Genomic DNA, 27,729 nt, shown 5'->3' on the forward strand with positions numbered 1-27,729 from the left:
CTGTTTGTAGGAGAAGGGTATCTCACTCCATTGTGGTTTCTTGGTGATCCCCATAACTGCTATTCTGGCTAGCACACTCCGTAATGGAATATCATCTCAGACATTCGGTGCACGTGTGAATAATTTCGAACTGTGTTGCATATCTTATATCGATTTGAATTAACTAATCGATAGATAACTTTATTTTTATCGTTCTATGTTTGAATCTCCATTTTTATTGTTATTTTCGTTATTATTGCGTAGGAACGTTTTAAGTTACCTTATCTCCAAATTTTTAAATTATCAAATATTCAAATTTACAAATTCTTATGAAATTTGTGAATTCACAAATCTGAATAGAATTTACAAATCTTCATATTTACAAATAACTATATTTCCGAATAATAATTATGCAAAGGAAGCAGTTTATTTTTATAAAAATTTCATTTGAAAATTGTCTTAGTTCCTTGCAGTTTCGGGATTTTTTCGTTACTGCGCGACGTTCGATAAAACCAACGCGTTTCAGCTAGCGGTGAATCGAAAACGATCGATCATATCAAAATTCATTTTTCGCGTGTTGGACAGATAGGAACGGTGAAATAGGTAGACGATATAATTCAGACACACGAATAAACTGGACGTTTGTAATTAGATTAATGCAGGTGAGTGAACACTTGGGACGCGAAATAGTCGTTATTGGGTTAACGTATTTTTACTCCTGCTAAGCTAGCGATATTGATTTTAGTTAAAACCAGGAAGAGGAGGGGGAGAGGGCACTTGAATTTTTGAAGTGCCGGCTAAACGAGACACCGCTGTAAATCGATTTACAGTCTCGTTTCGATATCTTTATCTTCTTCATTCTTTATTAATTCGTTCGGTGAGATTTGATTGATTTCATTGATTACAAATGACAGTCAATATTTTTGCCTTACAATTAGGATGAGTGAATTATACAGTAGACGACTACTATCATTTATTCATATTAATTATACTTGTTATTGAACGATATACTGGGTGTATCCCATATTAGACTTTATATTACGTAAATACGTTATGTAGTTAATATTGAACTATGCATCAGGTGCATCATTTAGTAGATATTACTCTATGCATCACCGGTGCGTTATCTACTAGACAGTGAACTACGCACTAGGTGCGTCATTGTACTAGATACTGAGCTACGCATTGGGTGCGTTATTACACTAGATATTGAATACGCACCAAGTGCGTCAGTACATTAGATACTGAGCTACGCACCAGGTGCGTCATTATACTCGATACTGAGCTACGCACCATGTGCGTCATTACACTAGATATTGAATACGCACCAAGTGCGTCATTACACTAGATACTGACCAACGCACCAGGTGCGTCATTATACTCGATACTGAGCTACGCACCATGTGCGTCATTACACTAGATATTAAATACGCACCAAGTGCGTCATTACACTAGATACTGACCAACGCACCAGGTGCGTCATTATACTCGATACTGACCAACGCACCAGGTGCGTCATTATACTCGATACTGAGCTACACACCAAGTGCGTCATTACACTAGATACTGACCAACGCACCAGGTGCGTCATTATACTCGATACTGAGCTACACACCAAGTGCGTCATTACACTAGATATTGACCAACGCACCAGGTGCGTCATTATACTCGATACTGAGCTACGCACCACGTGCGTCATTACACTAGATATTGAATACGCACCAAGTGCGTCATTACACTAGATACTGACCAACGCACCAGGTGCGTCATTATACTCGATACTGAGCTACGCACCATATGCGTCATTACACTAGATATTGAATACGCACCAAGTGCGTCATTACACTAGATACTGACCAACGCACCTGGTGCGTCATGTACTAGATACTGAACTACGCACCTAATGCGCCATGTACTATACATTGCATAAATCGAAAAAACTCTTATTTTATAAGTTTTGAAAAGTAAAATGGCCGTCCTCCTTTAAATTCATCCTTGATAGAATTCCACAAGTATAAATAAGAAAAAGGTGATACCCTGACCGTTTTTTTCATTTTTAGAAGTGCATCGTTGTAGGTATATTGAAAAAGAGGTGGCACGATATAATAACGTAGAATTAAACGCGTGTGGGCTTGATACCTGGTTATAAGGTGTACGCGTTTGTTTTTAGTGTGGGCATGTGTGCCGATGAAACTTTAAAGGGTAATGTCATGCTGTTATGAGCCCGGAAATTTATTGATATCCCGTTAAAAAGTTCACGTTGTTTCTTTTTTTATTCGCCAGGATATTTTTGCACTGGATAATAATGCGAAAATTGATCGGCGGGAATATAAGAGGGGACGTAACGACTTATTTCGTTTAGTAATCATAGTAATTTCAGTAGGTAATCATAGAAATTATTTTAGTAATTAATAGTTACTTTTGCTGCGGTGCGATTTTATCTGACCAACAGCTTTTGTCGCTTTAACTAATAGTATCCATATCTTTTTAAAAGCAGGTGCTTGAATGCTAGATATTGATTGACTCACCAGGTGCGTCACGTATTATTAAGTTGCCTAGCAAATTAGTAGCAAAATTAAACGTTTATTGAATTATAGTAAATAATTGATAATTATGATGCTTGGAACGATGTTAATGCCCAACAGCTCTGACGTTATTAGCTAATAATATACATTTCTTTTTAAAGATATAACAGGTGCGTCATGTAGTAAACGCCGAACAACTCACTTGGTGCGTCACGTGCTATTGACTTGTTATTAATTTTACTTCTGTACTATATTTTTACCTGCTAACAGTAAAACGCTTAACGTCAAAGATAAGCTTGACACTCTTTCTTAAAATACTAATATTGAAACTTTTTCTTGAAATTACTCCATGTAAATTTTGCATCTTAAAATAGATACAGAAATCATCGCTTAAAAATTAAACGATGATAATGAGTCTTAATGTTTACGCATGTTGCAAACGCTGTTTGTCGAACGACACAACGGGTGCAGCGTTAGTTTCGAACGAATCGAGACCCGTTCGCTGCGCTTAGTTTTAATTACATTTTTTCTTTCCTTCCAATTATTTCATCGTTTAGTTACACTTTATATCCAACTGCGTAATAATTTTGTAATTAATTGCAAGCTAAAAAACGAAGTTGCGTACAATTGATTCGCCTGGGTTGCTGAAACGGTGGCTGCATTTTGTTTTTTTAACCAGTCGTGCATTCCGGCGATACTATTATCTTTAGAACACACCGGAAGTCGCACCATATTTGAGCGTAGTCAAGTTTGTACCAGATTCGTAGTTATCCAAACATTTATAATTACTACGTGATATACTTATTTATTAGGAAATGAATATTCAACTGAACCCTTTATTCCATATAGTTTCGCAAAATTATTCGTTTTTTGGCGATAGAGCGCATGACCATGCAACATACGGTCATGCAACGTGCTATGGTACGATGCATGACGATGTAATTAGAGGTGATATTTGTCGATATATTTGCTATCTTCTTAATCTGCAATCTAACATATAATTTTGTTATTTAGATCTCATTCTATTTTAAATGTTAAACCTACCATTAACCTAACGCAACTTTACTTGATACGTTTTATTATTGAAGTCTGTTTGTACCTCAAACTTTAAAACTAGCTTAATATCAAGTGAAGCTAAACCTAATCTAATTTAGTACAAAATTTTATCGTTGTAGGCTAAATTAGGGTGGGTGGGGTTTGAAGTTTAAATAAGAATCTACACTCTCGTTCGCTTTAACAATATTTTACTCAGTTATCGATACATCAAATTGGTAATAACATTTCGATATAATTGATACAACGTGTGGCGATGAAACACATTGCAGTACAACGCGTAATAATACAATATAACATGGCGCTATAGCACACAGTGATGCAATGTGTGCTGATTTAATATTTGGCAATATAACAAATGGCAATATGGCGCGTAGCAGTATAACTCACGACAATATAACGCGTAGTACTACAATACGTGGTGCTATAGCGCACAGTAATACAATGTGTAGTGATTTAATATTTGGCGATATAACAAGTGGCAATATAGAAAGTGGTAATATAACGCATAGTACTACAACACGTGGCGTTATACAATGATAACCTTGTAGCATACAATGATACAGCGTATTATAATTTAATGTGTGGCAATATAACGCGAGGCAATATAATCCGTAGTAATATAACTTGTCAACATTTTCAATTTATATATTTCCAACTTCTTAATTCGAAAATTTGCGTGTATTACAATGACACACACCATCATTACTAGAAAATATGTATAAAATTGGCAATATAACTAGAGTTTGCTATATAATTGAATATACTTTCTATATAATCAATGTTGCATCCAACGTGAAACTCTCAATAAATTGATTTTTATCAATTTTGTAGTTACTCAAACATTTACCGACGACATCACCACATTATGTATTTACTGCTAAAAATAATTACATAATAAACCCTTTCAGTGTTTCTATATCATCAGAAATATAATTTTTTGAAATTCCGTGAAGTGCAAATTAACATTGATGCACCACTCACTCCAAACCCTGTCGAAACGGATGATCCGAAAAAGCAGGTGTTTCAAGAGATACCGATAGGGATGCACAACAATGAGCTTAAGAAAACGAATAAGACGGACAATTGTCACGAGCGGATACCCGGCTCTTCTACCTGCCAAACGGCGCATACTACTGGCAGTATACCGTCGTATATCTGATTTATGTCCGAACTAGCTTACAGCCCCCGACCCCTCATGGTCTCGCGTTCCATTGTGGTTAAGGTGCCTCGTGGGTCGTCCTGGCCACGTATACAATATTCGCGCGACGATTTGCCTCCTTTCATTCAGACCATTCACCGTGCACACGCACACACACACACAGAATAAAAAGAAAAAAGAAAAAGAGAGAAGGGAGCACAGGTATCGGTTACAAGTTGTTAAGACCCGTCAAAAGGAAAGCTCCTCGGGGGCCTTGCGAATGAACGGAGGATCCGCGGGTGGTATACTCGGACGGTGATGGTCCGTAGGTATCATCCACTGTTTTCTTTTACACGTGTAATTCGTGTAGCCGATACGGTGCCATCCCTTCGCCGACTCAAGTCACGGAACTAAATACCAACGGGGTCCTATAATACGATCTGGACACCGGAGGTACCGTACTTGAGCCTTCAATGGCACCTGTACACCGACGCCGGGGTATCGGTTGCAAGTCCGTCCATTTTCCTACTGACGTCATCGCCGTCATAATATCCTTTGTGATCCCATGGGGATGGATCAAGGTTAGAACTTCAGTATTCCAAACACTTCTTTTAGCCTTCTGAATTAACTCACTAAGATTTTCTCATCTATCTTTAGATATTATAGGAACATTTTTTACGATTCAGATTTTTATTATAACTTCAGCTTTGATGAAGTTCACAAAACTTTTTGTACTGGCTTAGCGTCATTCATATCATCTCTATTAAGTTACTAAGTTTGATGTGGTCTCTCAAAGATTGCTCTGTGTATTTTAAAACTTTGATATTAATATATGTATATGAATAATACATGTAGATTAATACATATGTATACATGCATTCCGTGTATGTTCAGATGCATTGTATGTATATGTAGATCGAATGTATTAACATAGATTTGTAATTTCAAATTGGGTAATATCATAATTTAGGAATTTGAAACTGTAGAAAAACCAACGTTTCAAAATTAGATTTACAAATTTACGAATTTGGAAATTTATAAATGTACTAATTTTCGACTTTCAAATTTCTCTAAGATAGAACAAAAGTTTCTAAGATTCTTAACTTTGAAGCTAAATTTTCAAACCTAAAAGTTTCTCAATTTTCAAGTCAATTTCTAAATGTTCAAATCAATTTCTAAATTTTCATATTATCAATTACTCAAATTTCGAAACATCGAAATAAAAAAATGACGAAATTTAGAAACTTGATAAAAATATTTTGAGCAATATAGGAAACATTCAGTACAGAGATTGAAATAAGAAATTTTCGAGTTAAAAGATTACTATCTACCTGAGTGCACTCGCACCTCGGCGCCCTGGCGGGCATAGTTGCCCATCATTGAGCTAGATCACCTTGACCAGTTCCAGTTTCAATTGTTCCACCACGAATATTATAATGATTGAAAAGTTCGATCGTCGTTGAACTTAACACTTCTTCTGTTTGTTTGTCGTAATCGTTGGGAAATACAACACATGAAATAGAAAGCTGGTCTAGCACGCTAACGCGGCTAGAAATTGATTAATTCCCGTTGGATGATATAATATTATGATCGCGATAAATTAAAGTGGAAACGATGTTTTTTTTTTTGCTCCCTGCTTCTTTTTTTTACTCGACGGTGTGTAGGAGTTTTGTTGCACAGTGGGAAAGCGGGATCGCTAATAAAGACATTGCGCAAAGATACTTTTTGCATAATACGATATCGCGCGGGCACTCGTGTACAACTTGCATTCGAATTTCCACGTGTTCTAGTACAGTGTTTCGTAATCCGTGTGCACACACTGCTTTTCGAATTTCCACAATCTTACCGGAACATCTGACTGAAAAATTTCAGATGCGTTTCCATTGTGTAGCGGTATTTTGCAATACTACGATTGTTTCATTTCTTCTATTTTTTTTAATGATCCATATTAATGAAATTTAGACTATGCTAATACGAATTAATTGTTTAATTGATGTTGCCCGATTGAAGAATTTTTACGCCGTTGTATCGCATTATACGATACATTAATTTCCTTTTATATACATTTTTCTTTCACGCTACATCGCGTGGTTAACGAAGAACAATGATAGAATTTAACCAATCCATTTTGAAACTTTTTATTATCTTAAACATCAAATAATTATAATTGTTGATCGATCTTCAATTGAGAATAACGTTTAATTCAGTAATTTTCTAATTAAAATTGAAGTTGAATTTAAACTTGTCAAGTATGAAAGTTAATTTTAAGTATGCTGTTAAAGTTAATAATTAATTTCCGGTCGTTAATTGTAACCTCGAACAAAAATTTGATACTTAATTCAGACACGTTTAGCTAAAGATTTATATTCTAATCGATTCTTAAGAACTAATCTAAATTCTTGTAATTTTTCCAAATTAATAATCAGAAGTTCCAATTAAAGGTCGTAACGGTACTCCCAATTAAAAATTACAATTTCTTTCCGTAATTATACAGCAGCTTTAAAGTACTAATTAAATTGAAATTTTTGTATACTATCGTTTGTCGTTAATTCTTGCTTCATTTACTGACGCGTGTTCGATATTAATCCTATTTAGTTTAATCAGTTCCTATTATTAAACCGATGATGTATCTATTGCGCGAAACAATAATATACTAGTATCATATGCATAACCATTATTTTGTTCATTAAATTGTGGCAAATTAGATTAATGAGCTGGGTGTTACAAACAAACATTGTTATTCAGTATGTTAGTTCATTAATATAATTTTTAATTGGATCGGATTAATAGGTAATTATTATGTAGTTTCATAAATTCACATAAATAATATACTTTATACTATACAATATTTATGCAATAAACTAACTATTACTATTATTATAATATAATTATGTAAATAATAGATTAACGTAACGTAATAATTATACAAATACTACTTATCATAATACAATAATTATACAAATGGTAAATTATTACAATAGCTGTATAAATTATTGTAATATAACAATATATTATTAATAATTTTGTACCACGTGACATCGCGTCTTAGGATGAGCGGTCTTCCTAATTCGAATAGGATACGTTCCTTTCTTCGCGCAGTCAAATGACACCCTTCGGCTAATTGAATTAGGACGGTATATTCGTTAGACTCTTTTTATTGGGGGGGTAAACATCGTCCCTTGGTTGTCTTTGCTAAAGAAGTCTCCTGTTTTGACAATATCGAATGACTAGTAACGCGACACGTCTGCTGATGCCGACGTAAACAAGTACGCCAAAGAGGATGCCTTTGAAGAAACGATTCCTCAAGACACTGCTTTCAACGGTGTTTTTCTTGTCGCTTTTGTATTCATTTCCCTCGAAAGTACTGTCAATTGGGTGAAAGGAAAGAAAATAAAAATAAAAAAAAAAAAAAAAAAAAAAAAAAAAAAAATATACTGATCGAATTGAGTAACCTCCTCCTTTTTCGAAGTCGGTTAAAAAGGTATCGTATACCTTTATCGAGGTTACGCGTGTACTTGTATATATATGTACATATAATTTATTGATTTGTTTAACCTCGAAGAAGCTACTCGTTTAAGTTCCCATCATGTTTTACAGTAGTATGACTGTTACAACAATTAGAAACCTAGTTTTATCACGTTACTCACACGCGATGACTCACTTCTACCTTGATGGTAGCAAGTTAATCTTAACAATACGCTCGTGTATCAAGTATCACGAATTTACCGTTTCGTGCGTAACCGCATCGTACAAACAATTAATAATTGTTAAGTTTCGTTGTATACGAAAAAAACGTCCGTATATCGTGCGATACTTATCTCGAGAGTAATTTTAGATAATACATAGCGCTAGGATTTGCTTTCTTATTCATAATAAGAAATTCAAAGATTCTCGAGTACAGTTAAGATAATGTATCGAAGCTTTCATTAAGCGATAAGCTACGCTCACGTTTGTAGTTTTCCACACGTTCCATTAAAAACGAGATCGAAGTTTACGTTATGTCGAAACGTAATACACCTGATGTGCGTAGTAAAAATACACTTTAAGTCCGGGACAGTCCATTTTCCATTTTAACTTCGAAACAGAACGAGAAATCCTTTTCTGCGCAGCATCCGACCGATCAGAGATAACGGTTAAGAACAGTGTCCGAGAGGTGGTTTTCCAAGGGAAAGAAAACGATCCGAACGTAAGATAGATGAGCATTTCAAATGGAAAAATGGACAAGTATACGAGTCGGACACACCGGCTACTATCTTCCGTGGACGTCACTTAAGGGTGCGTTTCAAGTAGGCGGACGTTCTTCCCTCATTTCGCAAACGAGCTGGTTCTCACCTTAAACGAACGATAATAAAGCTTACTTAATCAGTTCGATACAATACGATTTTATTTAACGAGATCGAATTTAATGTAATTCGATGTGAATTCAACGTTATTCAAATTGATGCGTTTCAATTCAATATTCAATTCGACACGATGCATTTCGACATAATTTAATTTGGTGCAATTCGTCAGCGCAATTCAATTCACTGTAATTCAAATTGACCCGATTCAATTTGACATGATTCAATTCATCGCGATTTAACTTCATGCGGCCTAATTCGACACGATTCCGCTCGACACAATTCAATTCGATGTAATTTAAGTCAATGCGACTCGTCACAATTCAAATCTAGCTAATTTAATTGAATGCGATACAATTCGACGCGTGTCAATTCAGTGTGAATTGACTTGATACGGTTGGAATCGTCGCGACTCTATTCAGTATGATGTAATATAATCCAATTCAATGCGATTCAATTCTATACGTTTCTAATCGATACAATTTATCTTGAATTCGGCGCAATTCGAAACAAATTTATCTAAATATCTATTATAATATCTAAACAAAATACTAAACATTAAAACACATTGTCGCCAGCAAAATCCACAAGAGAGAACCTAACCTAACCATAAAAAGTATCAAATATTTCCCGCCTATAAATGAGATATATTCGAACAATCAGTTTATAATTCACTCGCATTCGTTTTCAGCTATTTGTCGTGACCAAACAGTTTGCTCGATGATCGTTTACCTTGAACGAACCCAAACGAATGCTCTTGCTCTTGTCTGCTCCTCCCGTCTAAACGCACCTTAACAGGTTTTGAATTTCGTCCCGGTAACACATGTAGACATTCGGCCACCCTCGTACCTGTAAAACGCTCGTCCACGCCGTATATACATATAGCATGTTCGTGAAAGGAGAGAAAAGAAGAGTAGAACGAGAGGAGGAGACGAAGGGAGAGAGCGAGATAGCAAGTCGACCGACCGACCGACCGACACGACACAATGGCGGAGAGTTTCGGAGCACAGGCAGGCAAGGCAGGCAACGTGAGTCAGCCTCGTGGTAGGGAGCAGCGAGTTAGTGCATTCCCCCTTAGTCCTTTACCCACACTACGAACGGGATCACGAGAAGCGTTGTTTTCCTCCGAGAAACCCGGGCCACGGGGCGAACTCCGGCTCAGTGTCAGTGCAGCGATCGCGTCGAAGGTGGTAGGACGCGGAGGAGCCGTGGTAACGTCTCTCCCTCCCTTCTATCTCTTTCGCTCTGTTATTCCCCTCTGTTTACCGTCTCACTCCCTCGAACACGAGATAAGAACGTCACGCATACACCAGTGTTATCCTTGTCCAGGCCACGCGATGCCTACGTCGCACCCTCTTCATCTTTCTTCTCGTTGTTTCCTCTCTGTCGTTTTTCTATATATGCAGAGGAACCGAGATGCAAGATTGGGGTAGACGTACTATACACGGCGTGTTGCGCACGATTTCCGATCAATGCGCCAGATCAATTTTCTGTCTCTCACCTCGCCTCAAAGTTTCTTCCTTTTTTCTTTTTTTCGCGAGTGCGCTACGTCGTGCGTGTACCGCGGCACACATGGTTAACCGTTGTGTGTGCGTTCCTGCTTCTCCGTAATTCGTGGTGGCGGTGGCGGCGACTAAGTGCTTGTTGACTACTCGTTAGTCAGCCCCTGGAATCTTCGTCGGCACTGGTACATACGGGAAGTGAGAGCCGGCCCCAAAGCGCAATCGTTTTTCTCTCCGCTTTGAGAAAAAGAAACGCTTCGTGATTTCTTGAATAGGTTATGTCGCGCAACACCAGTCTGCTCGCGTACGGACGGCTCGCACACGTGAATCAACTTGTGTGTTTCGTTATGTTTTTTAAGACGATCCTGTCAGTCTGAAGGTCGAGGTAATATTCGACGCGCGAACCTTCGACGTTTTAGTGGGATTTCTTCTGTGATTTTGTCCCGACAAACGGGAATGTTTATCGTTTACGGTGAAAACGTTAGTGCATCGATCTTGTGCAAGTGATTATCGAATGGTTTCGTACATCTTGAACGTATACAAGGTTCGTTGGCTTCTGTGAGTTTCTTCTGTGTATCGGTACAATTGGTCTAATCGGCTTTCGATTTTATTCGAACACGTAGGAACAAGACAGGGAAAATAATTTTCTGACATGTAAGAAGGATTACCAATTTCATTCGCATAAATTGTGTCGGTTCGAGAAGCTATACGCGTTATTGCATAAATCATTGAAATTTTTCCAAACAAAAAAAAAGAGAAATGCGAGCATTGCTCTTTTCATCGTTGATTTTGTGTTTACGCGTGACAAAATAAAGTTGTTAACGAAATGTTTCGGGGGAACGCAATCAACAGTTGTTTCACAAGCTTCGTGATCGTTTTGTAACAGCGTGCGTAAAATCTGATTATACAAATTGAATACTTTCCGTCACGCGTCCTTATTCGATGTATCGATCTGCGTTATCGAACTTTTGATACTATAATATTATCTATTTCTGGTCGTCGTCGGACAAATTCACTGCTCTTTTTTCTCATTCTTTACTACATACAAGATTTATCTCGTTGAAAAACAATAAACCGTAAAAGTCAAAGGGTAGAGAATAAAAAAGAATTTTCTACCGTAAAAGATAATCGAGTCGCGTCTCGTAATTCGAAAGCAATTCCTGTAATTTGTTCTTGATCATTAAACGGAGTTTAGCTGTGAAATCTTTACATTTGAACGGTCTAGCTATCGCTTTAACATTAATCTCCTCTGTTATCTCGCACTTGCTACCCGATTGTACCGCTGTACTTACAGTGCTGTCATTAAAACAGGAATAAATTAATGCTTTTTTTTCTTTCAACTAAAATGTTGACTGTCACGAAAATCACCGCTAACTTATGCTACATAATTTAGTTGAGTAAAAAAGTGACTAAAATAATTAGACCGTGTTAAAAAATTAATGTTTCACGTTTTTAATCTTTGGTGGACTCTTAAGCAAAGAAGCAACTTTATAATTGCAAAAGGTGTATATATACGTCTACTTCATTAAGAACTATAATTCCCGTGTTCATTGATGTATACCAAGGACGTATATATACGCTATCACCTGTTCACTTATATATATATCTATACGTTCATACACATATTCAGAAAAATATACACTGCGCTATTACACGATTGTTAATATAAACTACGGACGTATATATACGCTGTAGCACGTCTATAATCGTTTATATATAATAGTACGTGTATATTACTATGTGTTTGTATATTATATATGTACATATATTCTTGTACATTTGTCTGCACATACGAAGGTCGTATATATGCGTTCATGCGTTAAAGAGCGTATACATATTGTTAATACATATGAGGGCTTTATATAGACGTTTATATAATTGAGTGTATGCTTTGTATATGTCGTATGTACTTTGGTATATCTGTTAGTATATTCGAGAGTTATGCACACTTTTGCACGTCATACGAGAGTCGTATATATACGGTCTTTCTATTAGTATATACAGAAGTCATATACGGTATAAAAGGCGTATATATGCACTCTCGCACGCCTATTAGTATATACAAAGGACGTATATATACGTCGTGACAAAAAATGGGGAAAAAAGATTATGAGCAGATCAGGATAAAGAACGTCCCGTGGAACAAACGGGACAAGTACGACCGGTCAGAATGGGTAGCTAACAGAACCCCAACTATAGTAACCATTTTCGAAACACGTTCTCTCTGTTGTTGCAGGACATTGACTAGAGGTACAAGACAATTACAAAAGGAGAGAGAAAAAGTGTTCGCCTAAGAGGAGAATTTTCGGAGGAGGATGCTCGGCAGTTGGGGCTGGGAAGAAGAATTGGAGTTGGGAGAGGGAACAACAACCCCGTCGCAAGATAGACAAAGACGAGAAAGCCCAGACTCGACGCATCCTGTCCCCGACAGCCGGGTGCTGAGGTATGCACCCAGCCGGTGTCACCACCCTCCCAACTTCAGTTCACCACATTTCAGCACACAGCCTCCTCTCGACTGTACGGATTGTAAGTATACCCTTTAATCGTTAAGGTGAATTACATAATTAATTAGTCGCCAATATTTTATCGTTCGCTTCATTTTTAGGCTGTGAAGAAATTATTTGTTCTTTATCTATGAAGATAGGAAGTTTTATGTTAACGTCTCCTGGACCTGGCTCTACTCTGCCGTTTCCTGCCTCTCCTAGCATTCCCTAGAATGGATCTTCCGATTTCTCTTAACCTCGGATTACTCCGGAATTTCCCTGGGATTTTCCTGATATCTCATGGATCTCCTGAGATTCCCCTTGAATCACCGATTTTTACCATATGCACTCTTCTTAGCTTTCTCCTGGTTCTCTCTAGGATCAACCTGATTCTCCTAACTAGCACTAGAAAAATTCTAAAGAGAATTTGGAGAAGCTAAAACAAGCTCAATCTAAAATTTCTTTAAAAATTAAAATTTAAGTTCTGATTTTTTGAGAACAAAATTCAAAAATTTCATTGAAATGCCAATTTCATTGCATCTTTATCGAGAAATTATCGGCAGTAACGGAATAGTAATTTGGCCCGTAAAATTGCCGAGTATCATTATTGTAAATTTCTTGTCATGATCTTGTCGATTTGTTTGAATGACGAAACTAAATATGTGGTACAATTTAATTTGTATTTTAATTGTAACTATAATATACATAATGGAGGATTATTATGGTTACCGTGAAAAATGATATGTAACGGGTTTGGATGAGATACGGTGACTCATGAATTTATTTGAGTAAAGAGTAACGGATTCAATCATTTCAATTATGTAGTCCCGTTTCTCGTATTAGATGCGAGAGGAAAGTAGAGAGGTGGTGGGTGCCCAGGAGTGCAAATACAATAACGCTTTCACTTTTGGAAACAAAGTTCATTTGACCATCCTGAGAACGAGAATGATGATGGTAAAGGTTGAAAATGTATGAATTGAATATTAGAAACGTTGAATTCTAAATGTGGGAATTAATTCATTTATTCCTCGCTTATTTAGCATTTGAATATCGATATCCAATATCTCATTTAACGTTTCACTCTTTTATCTCGTATAACGTTTGACAAAAAGAACAAGTATGAAAGCGATAAAAAATTGATTTAGGAAGTAACGAGATATTCTAACAGGCAGTTATTTAATTTACAGAGCAGCGTGAGGTGGCCAAAATGCTGACTGCTCATTCTGAGATGCACGAGAAACGGGGGGATCCCCTTGGAGGCGGACAATATGGAACAGGCGGGGGTGGCGGCGGCAGTTCGATTGACGAAAAATCTATTCCAGAACAGCCACCCCCGCCCCCGGCGCCTCCACAGAGGGATCCATCGGATCCAACGATAAGTGCTAAGAAACTTCCAAAGAAACGAAAGTTTGATCCATCGGAACTCGAGGAGATGGATAAAACTAGCAATGTAACGAGCAACATCAACAATATGGTGAACATACGGGCGCCGAATATGCCACTCGGTCAATCAGGTTTAGTTCAACAGTCAACCATAGCGACACGGCAATCTCCGCAGCAGCAAGAATCCGATTGTTATCAAGTACGTGATCGATAGATCGTAAAGAAATGTTTTGGAAACACTTACAAACAGATACTAATGTTTGCGAATGTTATAGGTATCCTCGGCACATTCGGTGGTAGTTCTACCACCCCAAAGTACAGCAGTGGATTATTCTGTTCGAGAAGAACCATTACGTTCTCATCCTCGGCCTGCTACTGTTGCTATTGATCTCAGTGAGTGGCGCGACCACAGAGTGTTAGCTTTAAGGGATTCATATTATTATCCGGGTGTTATTCGTAACGTTGTCCAAGGAGAGATTTACATAGAGTTTGACGGGGAAAGGAAACTGATGCGTTACACGGACGTTTTGGGTGCGGGAAGGTACGATGTGATAGGTGATGCTAGCCCGTCGGCAGGGCAGGTGACTTTAGATGCGAAAGTTTGTATTAAATGTCCAACGTCAAACAATCATATTGACACGGCTACAGTGTTTGTAAAGGGGACAGTGTGCAAGATTCTAACAAAACCCAAGCGTTTTGTTGTTAAAATACCAAGGGAAGATGATCAGAGTGATCATTATATTGTGAAACGTGCGGATTTACGATTAGTCCAACCACCGTGGTGGGACGAACTGGAAGAAGGGCTGGAAGACTGTGATTCTTCGAGGGTTGAAGGAATTGGTACGCGGTAATTCTCTATGATACAGTTCAGTCGTTTATGTAAATTATAATCTTTGAACTGCTTTTCAGAACATGGCTATCGAAATTCTTCAGAAGCTCCAACAGCAGTGCCAATTTTACAGCTCCATCATACACCTCACCATACATCTCATATATCAACTCATAGCGACACAAGTGGTTATTACAGAACGACTGGTACTAGTCCGCTCATGACTTTAGGCACTTCTGCACATTCTGCCACTACAGCGTTAAGTAATGGAAGCCGACCGTATGATGATTTAGAAAGTGAAGATGACTTAGATAGGGAAGATATTACATTCCCTTCGGATGCAGGTAAAAGTTGCTACTTGTACATCAAACATTTAGAAATTCCTTTTCGTTCACAGTATTTAAATAAACTTCTATTATGGAGTAACATTAATGTATTCAACTGACAGATGCAAAATTGTCAGGGAGTAGTAAAAGGAGCAGTATGCAAAGTCGAGGAAGTACCAGTAGTCTAGTTGAGCAGCGCAGTATAACTCCTCGTTCTCAAGCAGCCACGCCCAGGTAATAACACTAATCGATTAATATTTAGCGATTTGAAAATGTGAATCTATGCTAAATTGATTGAACGTTTATTAGATCTCAGGCGGCAACGCCACATAGATATAAAAAAGGTGATGTAGTGACTACACCAAGTGGAGTTAGGAAGAAATTCAATGGTAAACAGTGGCGTAGACTTTGTAGCAAAGAAGGATGTTCCAAAGAAAGTCAGCGCAGAGGATACTGTTCTCGTCATCTTAGTTTGAAAGGATCTGGTCTCAGGGGTCCAACAAATACTTTTCCTGGGTAAGGAAGCGAATATTTATTTGAAATTTTCTTCGCGAAACTAACATGAAATAATGTTTTTATCGCAGTAGTAGGATGGATGGTGAAGAAACATCTAGAGATTCTGATACCTCTCCAAATTATGGAGACAGGAGAATTGCTGGTCGGTTTGATCAGGATGAAACCGAAGCTGCTAATATGCTTGGTAAGTAGTGTTTCATAGTTTACGTAATTAAATGCTGGCGACGATTTTCAATGCATGTTTTCTGTCGCAGTGTCTTTGGGAAGTTCTAGATCAGCAACGCCAGCCTTTTCATCGCCAACAGGACAATCTTCAATATCTCCTTGTATTAACCAGTCTCCAGTACCACCTTTGGGTCTTAATCAAAACAACGTGTTTATGCCAATTTCAAGTCCTGCACATCATGCGGCTCCATTAATCTCGCCTGGTGCGAAATGGAAACATTCACCTACTCAATCTACTTTTCTCACCCAGTATCAACAGCAAGTTATAAAACCTGAACCTAATAGAGTGGTTAGATCGAATCGACCAGCTCCAACTGCTCCTGTTCCCCCTGCTAGTATAGGAGCAAGTGTGATAAGAATCTCTCCTGTGAGTCGTGGTATATCTGGACCTAATTTAACTTTATCGTGGTCGGAACAAAGCCCACCACCGCGACACCCATCGGTTGTGACGACTATAGCTCAACAACAGCAAGGCATCATTCTTCAACATGCGCTCACGACAAACAACGGTTTTCCAAGTCATTCTGAAATTCCAGAACAAAATCCGCAAATATTAAAACCATCTCATTCGCCTCATATGCCACCATTGTCTGCACCAACGCCACAAAACTTGACTCTTCTGCATAAGCCTCTGGAACAGCCAGTTGACTATGCGCAACCTCAGCCTCAAAGCCAGCCAATTTATGTGATGCAACATCAACACGAAAAAAAGTATCTTGTGATAAAAAGTAATATGGATGTACCTGCAGCAGGGCATATAACTAATCCAGATGATAAATACAGATCAGGATTAATGAATCATTTAGGTCAACTTCCAGCATCGTTACATCAAACGCAATGTCAGCCACCACAGTCACCTGCTGTCTCATCCGTCCATGTCGATAAATTATCCGTTCTACAGCAAGTAAGTAATTGCGTAGACTACAATTTACAAAATAATACAAATTAATAATAAAGTCAAATATTATATGTGTGTTTTGTTATTTTTAGGCAAGTAAAATTGCTACACACGCATCCACACATATGGATATGCAAAGAACACAACCACCACCTACGAGCGTTGTAATGACAACTACCACTGAAGCTTCGAATCCACCTACTCCAACAAGTGTCTTCCAACACGTAATTGTACAACCCGGACATTTGGTTCAAATTCCAAAAACGCAACCATCCAGAGAAGAAAATTCGAAAAACAATGGAGTCCTGTGTAAGTTTGGACGTGTACATTTTATTCACCTTTTCAGTATATGCAAGTTTCACTATTGTTATTGCATTCATTTCTCTAGTCTTGTAATTAAACACATTATTTGTATTGTAATGTACATGTTATAACTTACATGAAATATTTCTACCGAGCAATGGTATGACGAGAATTCTTCAATTTTAGCTTGCACATTTTATCATGTAGTTTGGTGTTAGGTATTAGTTGAAAGAGAATTGTCACATTATAGGAATTTACTATGCGGGATGATCACATTTTTCTACCTGTTATTTAATCTCAGCATTTTGCATTAATATTGTAATATTAGTGAATTTGACTAAACGGTAAGGCTTTCACAGATGGCAGCCACGATGTTCCTCCTGCATACCAGCCCCATCCCCCATCATTACTGAACAATGCAGTGCGCAACTGGAAAAAAGGTTTGAGTTCTCACTGCCAAACAAAATGTATGACTGTCCTCATATTTGTTGTAAAGTATGTTATCAATGGTACGTTGCGTTACATTAATAAGCTGTACATAATTAAATATACATTAGTAGCTTGTTATGTAGGTAATGAAAAGAACGAAACTAAGTTAAATATTTGAAATTACTATTGCAATGTAAATTACATAATTTACACGTATTTCGTTGTGTTAAATATATACTTTAGTAGTTTTATGTGTTTATAATTGTGCAATTGATTTAAGTCTGAATATTTTTAAAGCTTACAAATGTACCATTATCTATTTTACGACAAATGCAAACTAATCAACTTTTTGCTTGTATTGCAACTTCACACACTTCATCTAATTTCACTCTAATTAAATTATAAATCACACTTTAATATTTAATGTGGCTTTAATGTTGGGGAAGGGTGACTTCATCAAATTGCTTTTATTCTAACTGGTATCTATGGTTGTATTTTGTAGTAGTTACTTTATCAATTTAATTCGTAAATCATTTTCTGACATATGCTAACATACTTCCTCATGGATATAGCAACAAATTTAGTTTTAATAATGTTGTATTAGCTGCTGTTCCTTTTCCCTCACTAACCGTGACCATCGTGACTAACGCAGTAATTTCATTGCAGCTTTTTCCTGGCAGACGACGGTATTGGATCAAGCAGAAGTGAGTCCCCCACCATCCGCACTGAGTCCACCTTTGAGTGCACCTCCGATTCCAATAAGTATGAGTACACCTGGTGAAGATGGGTCGGCTCCAGGTCCAGATCCTATAACACCCGCCGAAGAAGAGGATGACGATGTTTTTGAAGCGGAACCGACAACGCCCGCAGAAGTTGAGACTAGTGCTAATAAGAGACGCAGTCAATCTCTTAGTGCGCTGCATTCCAAAGAGCCCCAGAGTCCACTTAAAGTAAGTTAAACAATATACAAACTATATTAATGTCTGATAATTCTTGAAATTAACATGATCAATTTTGATAACAATTTTACAGACTAAAGACAGAATACGTCGGCCAATGAACGCATTTATGATTTTTTCAAAACGACACCGTGCAGTGGTGCACCAGAGACATCCAAATCAAGATAATCGAACAGTGTCTAAAATATTGGGAGAATGGTGGTATGCTTTAGGTCCAGAGGAGAAACAGAAATATCATGATCTTGCATCAGAGGTGAAAGAAGCACATTTTAAAGCACATCCCGACTGGAAATGGTGTAGTAAAGATAGACGGAAATCTTCGACTACGAGCTTTAAGGGTAGTGAATCTCGAGGGAAATTGAACAGTACCGGAGAAGATACGGACATGGGACCACCAACAGATGATGTACCATTAACGCCAAGAGCTACCGACGAAATTACTGTTCCCGTTACTACTGTATATAACGAAGCTCCCACGATCGAGGTAAATTTAATTTAAATCTTATAATCCAGTGATTGGCAACTACATATGCGTTGTGGATAGATTCCCAGATGTGGAATTATATACGTAACAAAATCCTAAGTGTACAATTTTTTACGTATTAAAATTCTTAAATTCTTCTGCGAATAGTTGAACCTGCCCATCACTGATATAACGTAACAACTTTAATTTCTATATAAACGTTAACCAATCATATTTTATTCAGGTTATAAATCAGTCACATACGCATCGGATAATGGAAATGCCTTTACAAGTCGAAACAACAGAGTCAGATATAAAACAAGATGAAGATGGTAATGCATCGGACGAAGATCAAATGGTCATCTGTGAAGACCCACAACCTGAAATAGATTTGAAATGCAAAGATAAATTAACGGACAGCGACAATGATGTACAAGATGAAGATGGTGAAAAGAAATGTTACACGCAGTCACGATTCTCGCCTGTGAGTGGTCAAAAGAGGGAAGCGATGAATGTTAAACAAGAAGTTACCTGTAGGCCTAAACCCATTAAAGGTTCGTTTATGATTATTCGTTTAAAAATAACGATACATAGTTACGTAGTATAGTATGGTAAAGTCAATTTCTCCGTTTGTTTAGCACGAATACCTTCAACAGGTATTGAAACCACGACAAAGTATCATCACTCTTCTATGGATAAAGGGGGAACGGTGTCTGTTTTATCAAGCACGTACCCTTACCATAGTCCTGTCAACCCAACTGGAGTATCAGGTTTTCAACCAACCGGCGGAGCATTCATAACTATGCCAATATCTCCAAAAGTCATTAAACCGGAACCAGTAAAAAATGAACAACAATACAGTACTCAATACAGCATGAGCAATCTGGTAGCAAGCATTCACGAAAATGGAAGGAATATGCCTAAATTTACAGCTGCCCCGGTTTTACATTCTGTAAGTATATAATAGATGAAAATAGAATAATTGGATAGTAACATACATACCTAAAATGACCCAGACGAGGTGTATATGTATGTAACCTTGTTTATATAAGAATTTAAAAACTCCTAAAATCCCTATTCAAAGACCCCATTTTATTCAGGCATGTGTGAATACTTCAGAATTCTATATTTATTGTTTGAGTGTAAGGTAATCAGCAATATTTATTGTTTTGTCTGAGAATAAGGTATGAATAGTTACTATAAGATTGATTAGTATAGTTCGAGTGCTATTCGCACGTGCCTACTTACCTAAGAAAACTTACTTTACTGTTATTATTTATTTATTTTTTCTAATATCAAAACCTGAAATGAGGGAGCAATAGACTCTTAAATTTACTTGAAAGGGTTACGTGTAAACACATGCGAATAAACTCAAAAATTAAGTTACAAGCTTAATAATACTGACAGATTGGATCAAAACCTATGATGGCTCTGTTTAAATAACAGCAGCCGTTGCAGTCTTTAGGCACTATTCTTCGCCCCCTTACTTCAGCTGTCCCTTATCAACCATCGTTCACTCTAACATTGCTCGATAACGATTTGGTGGCTGTTTCCAAACCGCAGCAGGGATCGCAGTATCTTGGTCCAACACCGCCACATCCCCGGATGTATTGTGGATTCCATATACCCATCTCCGGTAAATTAATACAACTAGTAATAAAGTACTGTATAAAATATTTATTGAAAACTTATAAAAAATCAATACGTATAATTAATTATAGATGCTGGCAATCGCAACATATCTTCACAAGGTTTAATTTCTAATAATAAGATGGAAACACAAAGTGTCATTGTGAGCAAATCTTACTCGGTTTCGACGACACCATCCACTACGTCGAATTATCGAGGGATTGGTCATCCGATAGCACGGCTTGCCGAACCTGAAAAGAATGAGAATCAAGTAGGAAACAATCATGCTCAGTTTTATGGTAAGTTATTAACATGCAAGGTTTAAATTGTACATATCTTTTGAATACAAAATTAAGATTACATCATTAAATTTCAGTAACCAATGTAAAATCTGAGCAAGAAAGGAAAGATACGGTTAATATCCTGCTACCTGTTGTGAATGATAAACATAAACAGCCATCTACACCACACACTCCTCATACGCCTCTCAGTAATCATGCTAATGAAGTTCCCACTAATAAATCATATTCCATAGATGAAACCCAAAATAATGATGTTGGTCCAAGTAAAGGTCCTTTTATGCTTGCTCCAACTCCAGCACAACTTGGCCGTGCGCCATTACAAAGGAGACAATCAATGGGTATGAATTTATAGTAATTTTGATATTAAAATTAGTTGTTTGCATATATTTATTTATATATTATACGTGTTCAGCAATGCCTCCCACATCGAATGCAGGAGACCATGGGCCTTTGACGTCTCAACATTGTGACAATCGTCCACAAACAAGCATATCTCAAGCCACAGAACAGATGCAACAACAAAATTTCTCAGAATCTCATGCTTCGCCTTCACCTTCTACCAAAAAAGGGTCTTTCTTTAAGAAAAATGTTGAGGATGGAATGGACAGGTAGGCAAAAATTATATCAAATTTATATAATTATCTTCAATTATTTTAATATTTAATACTAATATGTTTATAGAGTTCTTGAGCAAGTGAATTTTCAAGAAAAATTCTCGTCTCTACCGGAGTTTAAACCAGAAGATATACAAAGTCCAAGTGCAATCACTATCAATACAGCGGGTTCGTCTGGTCACAGTTCAGTAGTAACATCCGGTTTACATTCATCAAACTTACAATCGTCAATGCAAATGCAAAGTTACCGCAAAAAGTCTACACAAGGACCTCATAGGCCCACAAGTACGTACTTTAATCTATTTGAAGCAGTGTTTCTCAGATTTTCATTGTTTTAATCAAAATGTATTATATTTCCGAACAGTAAATGAGGACGATATCGAATCAGATACATCAGTGTCTGCTACTCCAAAATCAACTTCCAGTGTCAAATTGACGGGAAACACGTTCTTTGGTCCAGATTTTAACGTCGATGCTTACCGAACTAACTCCGATTTAGTAGACGTTGACGCTAGTTCTCCCAGGACGCCAAAGACTCCTGGGGGTGGTGCTGGAAATTCGGTGGGAATAGGTAGAAACGAAAATGAACGGGGCCACAGAAAGGTGTTGGAACAACGTCGACATCTTGTGATGCAATTGTTTCAAGAATGTGGTTATTTTCCTTCGACTCAGGCTACTACAACTTTTCAAGCTAAACATTCAGATATATTTCCTAATAAGACAAGTTTGCAATTGAAGATCAGGGAAGTCAGACAAAAATTGAAAGCTAATTCAACACCTATGAGTGCTAACAGTCTGGTTAGTCCGTTACCTGTTTCTGAACCTTCACCCAATGTGACTGGTAATTATCAATAACTGTATCTGCAAACGTTAACGAGGATACGGGATATTTTTTAAGAAATGTTTTTATAGGACCATTGACTGCTCCTCCTACATCGATGGGAGCTCCACATTCACTGCCTGTAAGCAGTAGTGGTAGCTAGCGCCCACGTGCCAACTGTGATACTATGCATCCCCCTACTCCACAGCATGAGTACATCATTATTCATTGAAAAAAGGAAAGTTTTTATTGGGAAGTTTGTTGATATACAAGTTTTTGCAAGTTGTAAAGTGCTGCAAGGCTTTAGTGCAATTAGAACATTGATGTAACCTGGTGCAGGTAACTTAAGACAGGCATATCAAGGTGAGTTGATGTACACATATCAGTAAGTTTTTCATATTGTAAATAAGGATCGAGAAGTATTGGATATTGAATGATGACTATTGTGTGTTCGAGTATCTGTGTTCTGTTGGATATAATGGCATGTAAAATTGTGAAACGTTCGAGTGATAAAGAATTGACTGTATTTTAGCAAGGATAACGCTCATTAGTAAATTAGAGGCTCAATCTACAGGCTTAATCCATATTATATTGTTTGATAACAAAATAAAATGGAAGTAATATAATCACGTGAATAACTGTTTGGAAATGTGTAATTTGAGAAAAAAAAATGAGCTTTCTTGTCTCAGAAGAAAAGACAATACTCTTCTGCATTCTAAATCCAAAGATGATTTATAAAATGAATAATGATATAGAAGTGAGAAAATTATTTTACTACGTTATGAAGTCACAGTTCATAGTTGTACAATTTCAAATATGAGACCGATATTTGTACATCGAAACACCTTGGAAGGGATTTATGGAAGGCCTAAGCCATTGTTAAACATTGTTAAAGAAAATACTATGAGATCCAAGTGGAAAGAAAGAGAGTATGTGTGATATATAGAAAATGAAGTTTCGCGTGTGTACAGGATGTGTATGGGTGTCCATTGAGAGAAAGAGGAAGAGAAAATCGTAATCAGAGTATTAGAATTAATGAAGCATTATAAAATGAAATCAGAGTTTATATACTTTAGTTATACTTTATATATATGATATAGATGAAAAAGAAAAAAAACTATAGGAGGAGAACTGCGATAAAACATTGCACAAAATTTATGTAATGCAGTCAGCAAATATGTTTATTTTATCTGTACATACTATACGGAATGACTTGGAGTGGGAGATATCTGGAGAGTTTAAAAGTATCTATAAAATGCTATGTTTGAAAATTTTAAGACGGAAGCATTCTTTGGTGATTCATAAATCATAACAGTGGAGATAAAAAATCGTGCCATTGTGCGGCGACAAACAAGGGAATGCATGCGTAAATAAGTCCCTTAAATAGTAAAGAATTAATTGTTAGATACCACTTGATATAGATAATATGTAATATGTTTCCAATATTCTCGAAAGTACTTATCTACTGTTTTTAGAACTCTGCTTAAATTCAACGCGTTTTATTATGTTTTATAAATATTTTTTAATTGATCTTCCTTTTTTTTTTCTTTTTTTTTCTGTGGCCAATTTAGATGTAAGCGGTTTTATATAGGCCGTCATTTTTTTTTTATTTTTTTTCTGGCCATGACAATCTATTTGCTTTTATCAATAAATGCGTGTGATTCAATAAAATATATTTGCAAACTGAAAAAATTTTCTGAGAAAATTTAACGTTGGATTTATCGAATATTATGTTGTTGCCATACAATTTTTGTTACTACGTTTTTAACAGAACTCGTTGTTCATTATGCAAATTATATGTTATTATGCTTGATTTATTTTAACGCATTTTATCGATTGTATGATTATTTTTATGTTATAAAGGATTTTCAAAGTATTTTTGAGAACGCGTTGAATTTCAGCGGGGATTGTTGAATTTGGCTGTAAAATAGATTATGTAATTAGTGATAATGTTTATAAAAGAAGCGCACCTTGAAAGGTTTAAAAGTCTCGCGCCACGGCACGCATATTGTAGTTAGGATAGAAACAATGTCTATTCTACATATTTTGTAAATAGGAAGAAATACAATATACTAACTGAGTATATATTATTAAAAATTTAGGATACATCCGAAATGGTAGAGTATAGCATTGTAATTTGTAGAATAACGATTATAAATGAAAGCGCAGGCAGGATTAGGCTAAAAAAAGAAAAACCATTACAGATTGTGGGCCTTCGTATGTCGTGGACTCTTGCGCACGGGACGATCCCCTCAACCCTCCTCCAAAGTTAACCCTTTCCTAATGTGTTAGGATATTATTATTTGTATATAATGTAATTACATTATTCTCTTACCATTTCTTGATTTATTATATTTCATGGAGCGTTAAACGCACCAGTGGCAAGCGATAGTTTAAAAGAAGAGACACTTGAAATCTGCACTGATCACTCCTGTGAATGATACTCCAAGAGAAAAGTTCTTTCCTTTTTTTTTTTGTTATTTTAATCATGAATTTTTTTCCTGAAAGTGTATTTATTGTTTAAGAAATATAATTTAATATTCATATTAGCATGTTTATTCTATGAGTTTATTAGGAACCATTGTTACATCATGTTTATGGTTACTTTCTTTTTAAACGACATTGTTTTTATTAACAGATCATGCGTTTTCCTCCTTGTTCAATTCTGTAAAATATTTTATCGTATCCAATATTATTCCTGTTTAAAAAGTAATGTTTATGAAAATTATTTTAAAATACAATCATCTGATGCAGAGAATTTTTAAAAAATTTAGTGAAGTACAGATTCTTCAGAATTCTATGGTATCAAACGTTTTTTTGTAATTATATTATTTTATTACAAAAGAATATTTTAGATATAATGTATGTCCTTATTTTAGAGTTTCAGCTTCCACAATATTTTATATTAACCGTGTAATTTAATTTGTCGCATACAATTTATACAAGAAAGCATAAGAATTTAATAGTAGCAATAATTTTAAATAAAACTTCCTTATATCACTCTTTATATTATAAACGTTTAAAAAATGCATTTTAATATATCCTAACTTCCTACTTGATTAATTAAATTATTTATGTAATAGTTTATCGCGTACAGGAATAGATCTTAACAGGGATCAAGTGTCTCTTACACTTGCCCCTCTCAAAGAATTTAAATAGAATATTATATTTTGTACTTGTGTAAACTAGTGAACTATTTTCCAGTATTGATAAGATTTTGAAAATACTTTCATATTTTCTTCCTCGTTTCTTTTTTTTTTTTCTTTTTTTGTTACAAATGGTGATGAAATATGTTCCGTGATTTAGCAGCCATACATGTGACTGTGATCTAGGAAAACAGAAGTAAAGTAAAGTGGCGGCTACTCTACTGGCATTTTCTTCACCACTAATATTCTCTCCCTGATTCCTTCCTCCAAATTCCCCTCTTTTTCATGTATAAATATGCACTTGATCAAACCTTTGCACCTATTTCTTAATTTTTTTTTATTATTCTTATTATTTGCAGCAATGTATTTTTATTACATTCTAAGTTGCTATCATCTATTATAGTCATTCTATTATTTTCTTGTTTAATTTTAAAATATTTTTAAAATTGTTATACGATTATATATCAGTCACGAATAATGTTATAGAAATATACCGAGTATAGGAGAAGTAATATCATATTATAGAAATGGTGAAACAACTCTCTGTATGAAACCATACAGTGAATCTTTGTTATGTACAGCATCAATGCACTGTACAACGGAAAGTACATGCATGCACATGCGTAGGTAATAAAGTGTAATTGTATGAACAATTAAGAATACAAGTGAAATGTTTAACATCTTGAAATGCATATACATATACATACACAATATGCATACATATATATAGATATATATTACACAAATTATAGAAGAAAAAAATATGGCTAAGGCATTAAAATCTGTATCAATCTACACGCTATAGTCTGCAAAAAGTTCATAGAATACTGAAAATTTTCTAAACACTTGCAAGTTAATGTATTTTTCTAGAAAAAATTCTTTTTCATTAATGAAATCAATTAAATAACTTAAGACAAATATTAACGTTACATCATTATTCTTAATGTTTTCAATATTATAATAATAATACAAAAAAAGAGTGAAGATGGTATACGTGTACAAATAATACTTTTTGTAAATTTGATAATATTTTAATAGGCACAAGCAATTGGATTTATAATTCATTTATCAGTATTTTAAAAATAAATATTTAGGTTGTCATATTCATAAGTAAGAACAATTTGATCTTTATCAGTTTCTTAATAACTTAAAATCATATTAAAACCAAAATGTACTTGCTTTTCAAACGTGCTTCATTTTTACACGTGCACGTACAGATACATGAATTGTAAATACGTGAACAAAACGATATGCAGACTATTGGTCGCGATTGGCAGATTTTAACTCCGATGCCCCTTATACGAGAACCAGTTGTTGGACCAAATTGCCGTGTGACCATTTTGACTTACAAATGCGTTACTTTTTTTCTAAAGAACGATTTGAACGATACGAAGCATTAGTATAACAAAAGTAACCACGGAATTTGCTCGATAGCACTGTGACATTTACGGCGAATATGTATTTTAACACTGTGGCGAGCTTAGAAGAAAAAGTACCTTTTTAAAGAGTACGTACCTTTCTGAAAAGGTACTTTGTACATATACGTATATGTAACAATTAATAAAAAGAATACAATATAAATGAATCAGTTACATGCGTTGATTGTGACTTTTTGAAAATAATTTTAATTCATTCTTTTACTTGTAACCATTTCCAAAAGTCCAAATATGCATTATGTCTCAAACGCCTTTGTAAACCAACATTTGATATGTGGCTGTTCTTTAAGTGCTTCACAGTTTCACAGTCATTTTTCTTCTTTACTTCTCGTAGTGCTTAACATTATAATTACTTATTTATTCGCGGCGAATACGATCCATGACGTTTAATAATAAAATAAAGATACCTTTAAGATTAAGAAATACAT

The 27,729-nt window shown here is 35.9% G+C and overlaps 1 protein-coding gene and 1 long non-coding RNA gene across 4 annotated transcripts in view; one reads left to right on the forward strand and one right to left on the reverse strand.

Annotated features, from left to right (window-relative positions):
* The window catches only part of cic (Putative transcription factor capicua), a 34,192-nt gene extending 6,742 nt beyond the window's left edge, over positions 1–27,450 (forward strand). The window contains exons 2-22 of one of the 3 annotated variants that reach the window (XM_076531043.1): positions 12,777–13,066; positions 14,211–14,605; positions 14,682–15,246; positions 15,316–15,579; positions 15,684–15,795; positions 15,871–16,077; positions 16,146–16,261; positions 16,332–17,206; positions 17,293–17,509; positions 17,863–17,943; positions 18,599–18,882; positions 18,965–19,375; positions 19,599–19,908; positions 19,993–20,306; positions 20,801–20,990; positions 21,076–21,282; positions 21,360–21,623; positions 21,698–21,893; positions 21,967–22,184; positions 22,264–22,740; positions 22,812–27,450. In XM_076531043.1, coding sequence (XP_076387158.1) covers positions 14,231–14,605; positions 14,682–15,246; positions 15,316–15,579; positions 15,684–15,795; positions 15,871–16,077; positions 16,146–16,261; positions 16,332–17,206; positions 17,293–17,509; positions 17,863–17,943; positions 18,599–18,882; positions 18,965–19,375; positions 19,599–19,908; positions 19,993–20,306; positions 20,801–20,990; positions 21,076–21,282; positions 21,360–21,623; positions 21,698–21,893; positions 21,967–22,184; positions 22,264–22,740; positions 22,812–22,882 — 5,754 coding nt within the window. In that variant the 5' untranslated portion in view covers positions 12,777–13,066; positions 14,211–14,230 and the 3' untranslated portion in view covers positions 22,883–27,450. The remainder of the gene's footprint in view (positions 1–12,776; positions 13,067–14,210; positions 14,606–14,681; positions 15,247–15,315; positions 15,580–15,683; positions 15,796–15,870; positions 16,078–16,145; positions 16,262–16,331; positions 17,207–17,292; positions 17,510–17,862; positions 17,944–18,598; positions 18,883–18,964; positions 19,376–19,598; positions 19,909–19,992; positions 20,307–20,800; positions 20,991–21,075; positions 21,283–21,359; positions 21,624–21,697; positions 21,894–21,966; positions 22,185–22,263; positions 22,741–22,811) is intronic. The other 2 variants (XM_076531044.1, XM_076531045.1) reach the window with 2 other exon arrangements.
* Positions 3,738–11,491, reverse strand: LOC143264317 (uncharacterized). Its single transcript, XR_013037976.1, has 3 exons — positions 10,540–11,491; positions 9,771–10,432; positions 3,738–9,030 (listed from the first exon to the last, which is right to left on the reverse strand). It is a non-coding gene; the product is annotated as an uncharacterized LOC143264317 (long non-coding RNA).
* Positions 27,451–27,729: the final 279 nt, after the last annotated feature.

Source organism: Megachile rotundata, chromosome 4 (genome assembly GCF_050947335.1).
Source record: "Megachile rotundata isolate GNS110a chromosome 4, iyMegRotu1, whole genome shotgun sequence".
NCBI lineage: Eukaryota > Metazoa > Arthropoda > Insecta > Hymenoptera > Megachilidae > Megachile > Megachile rotundata.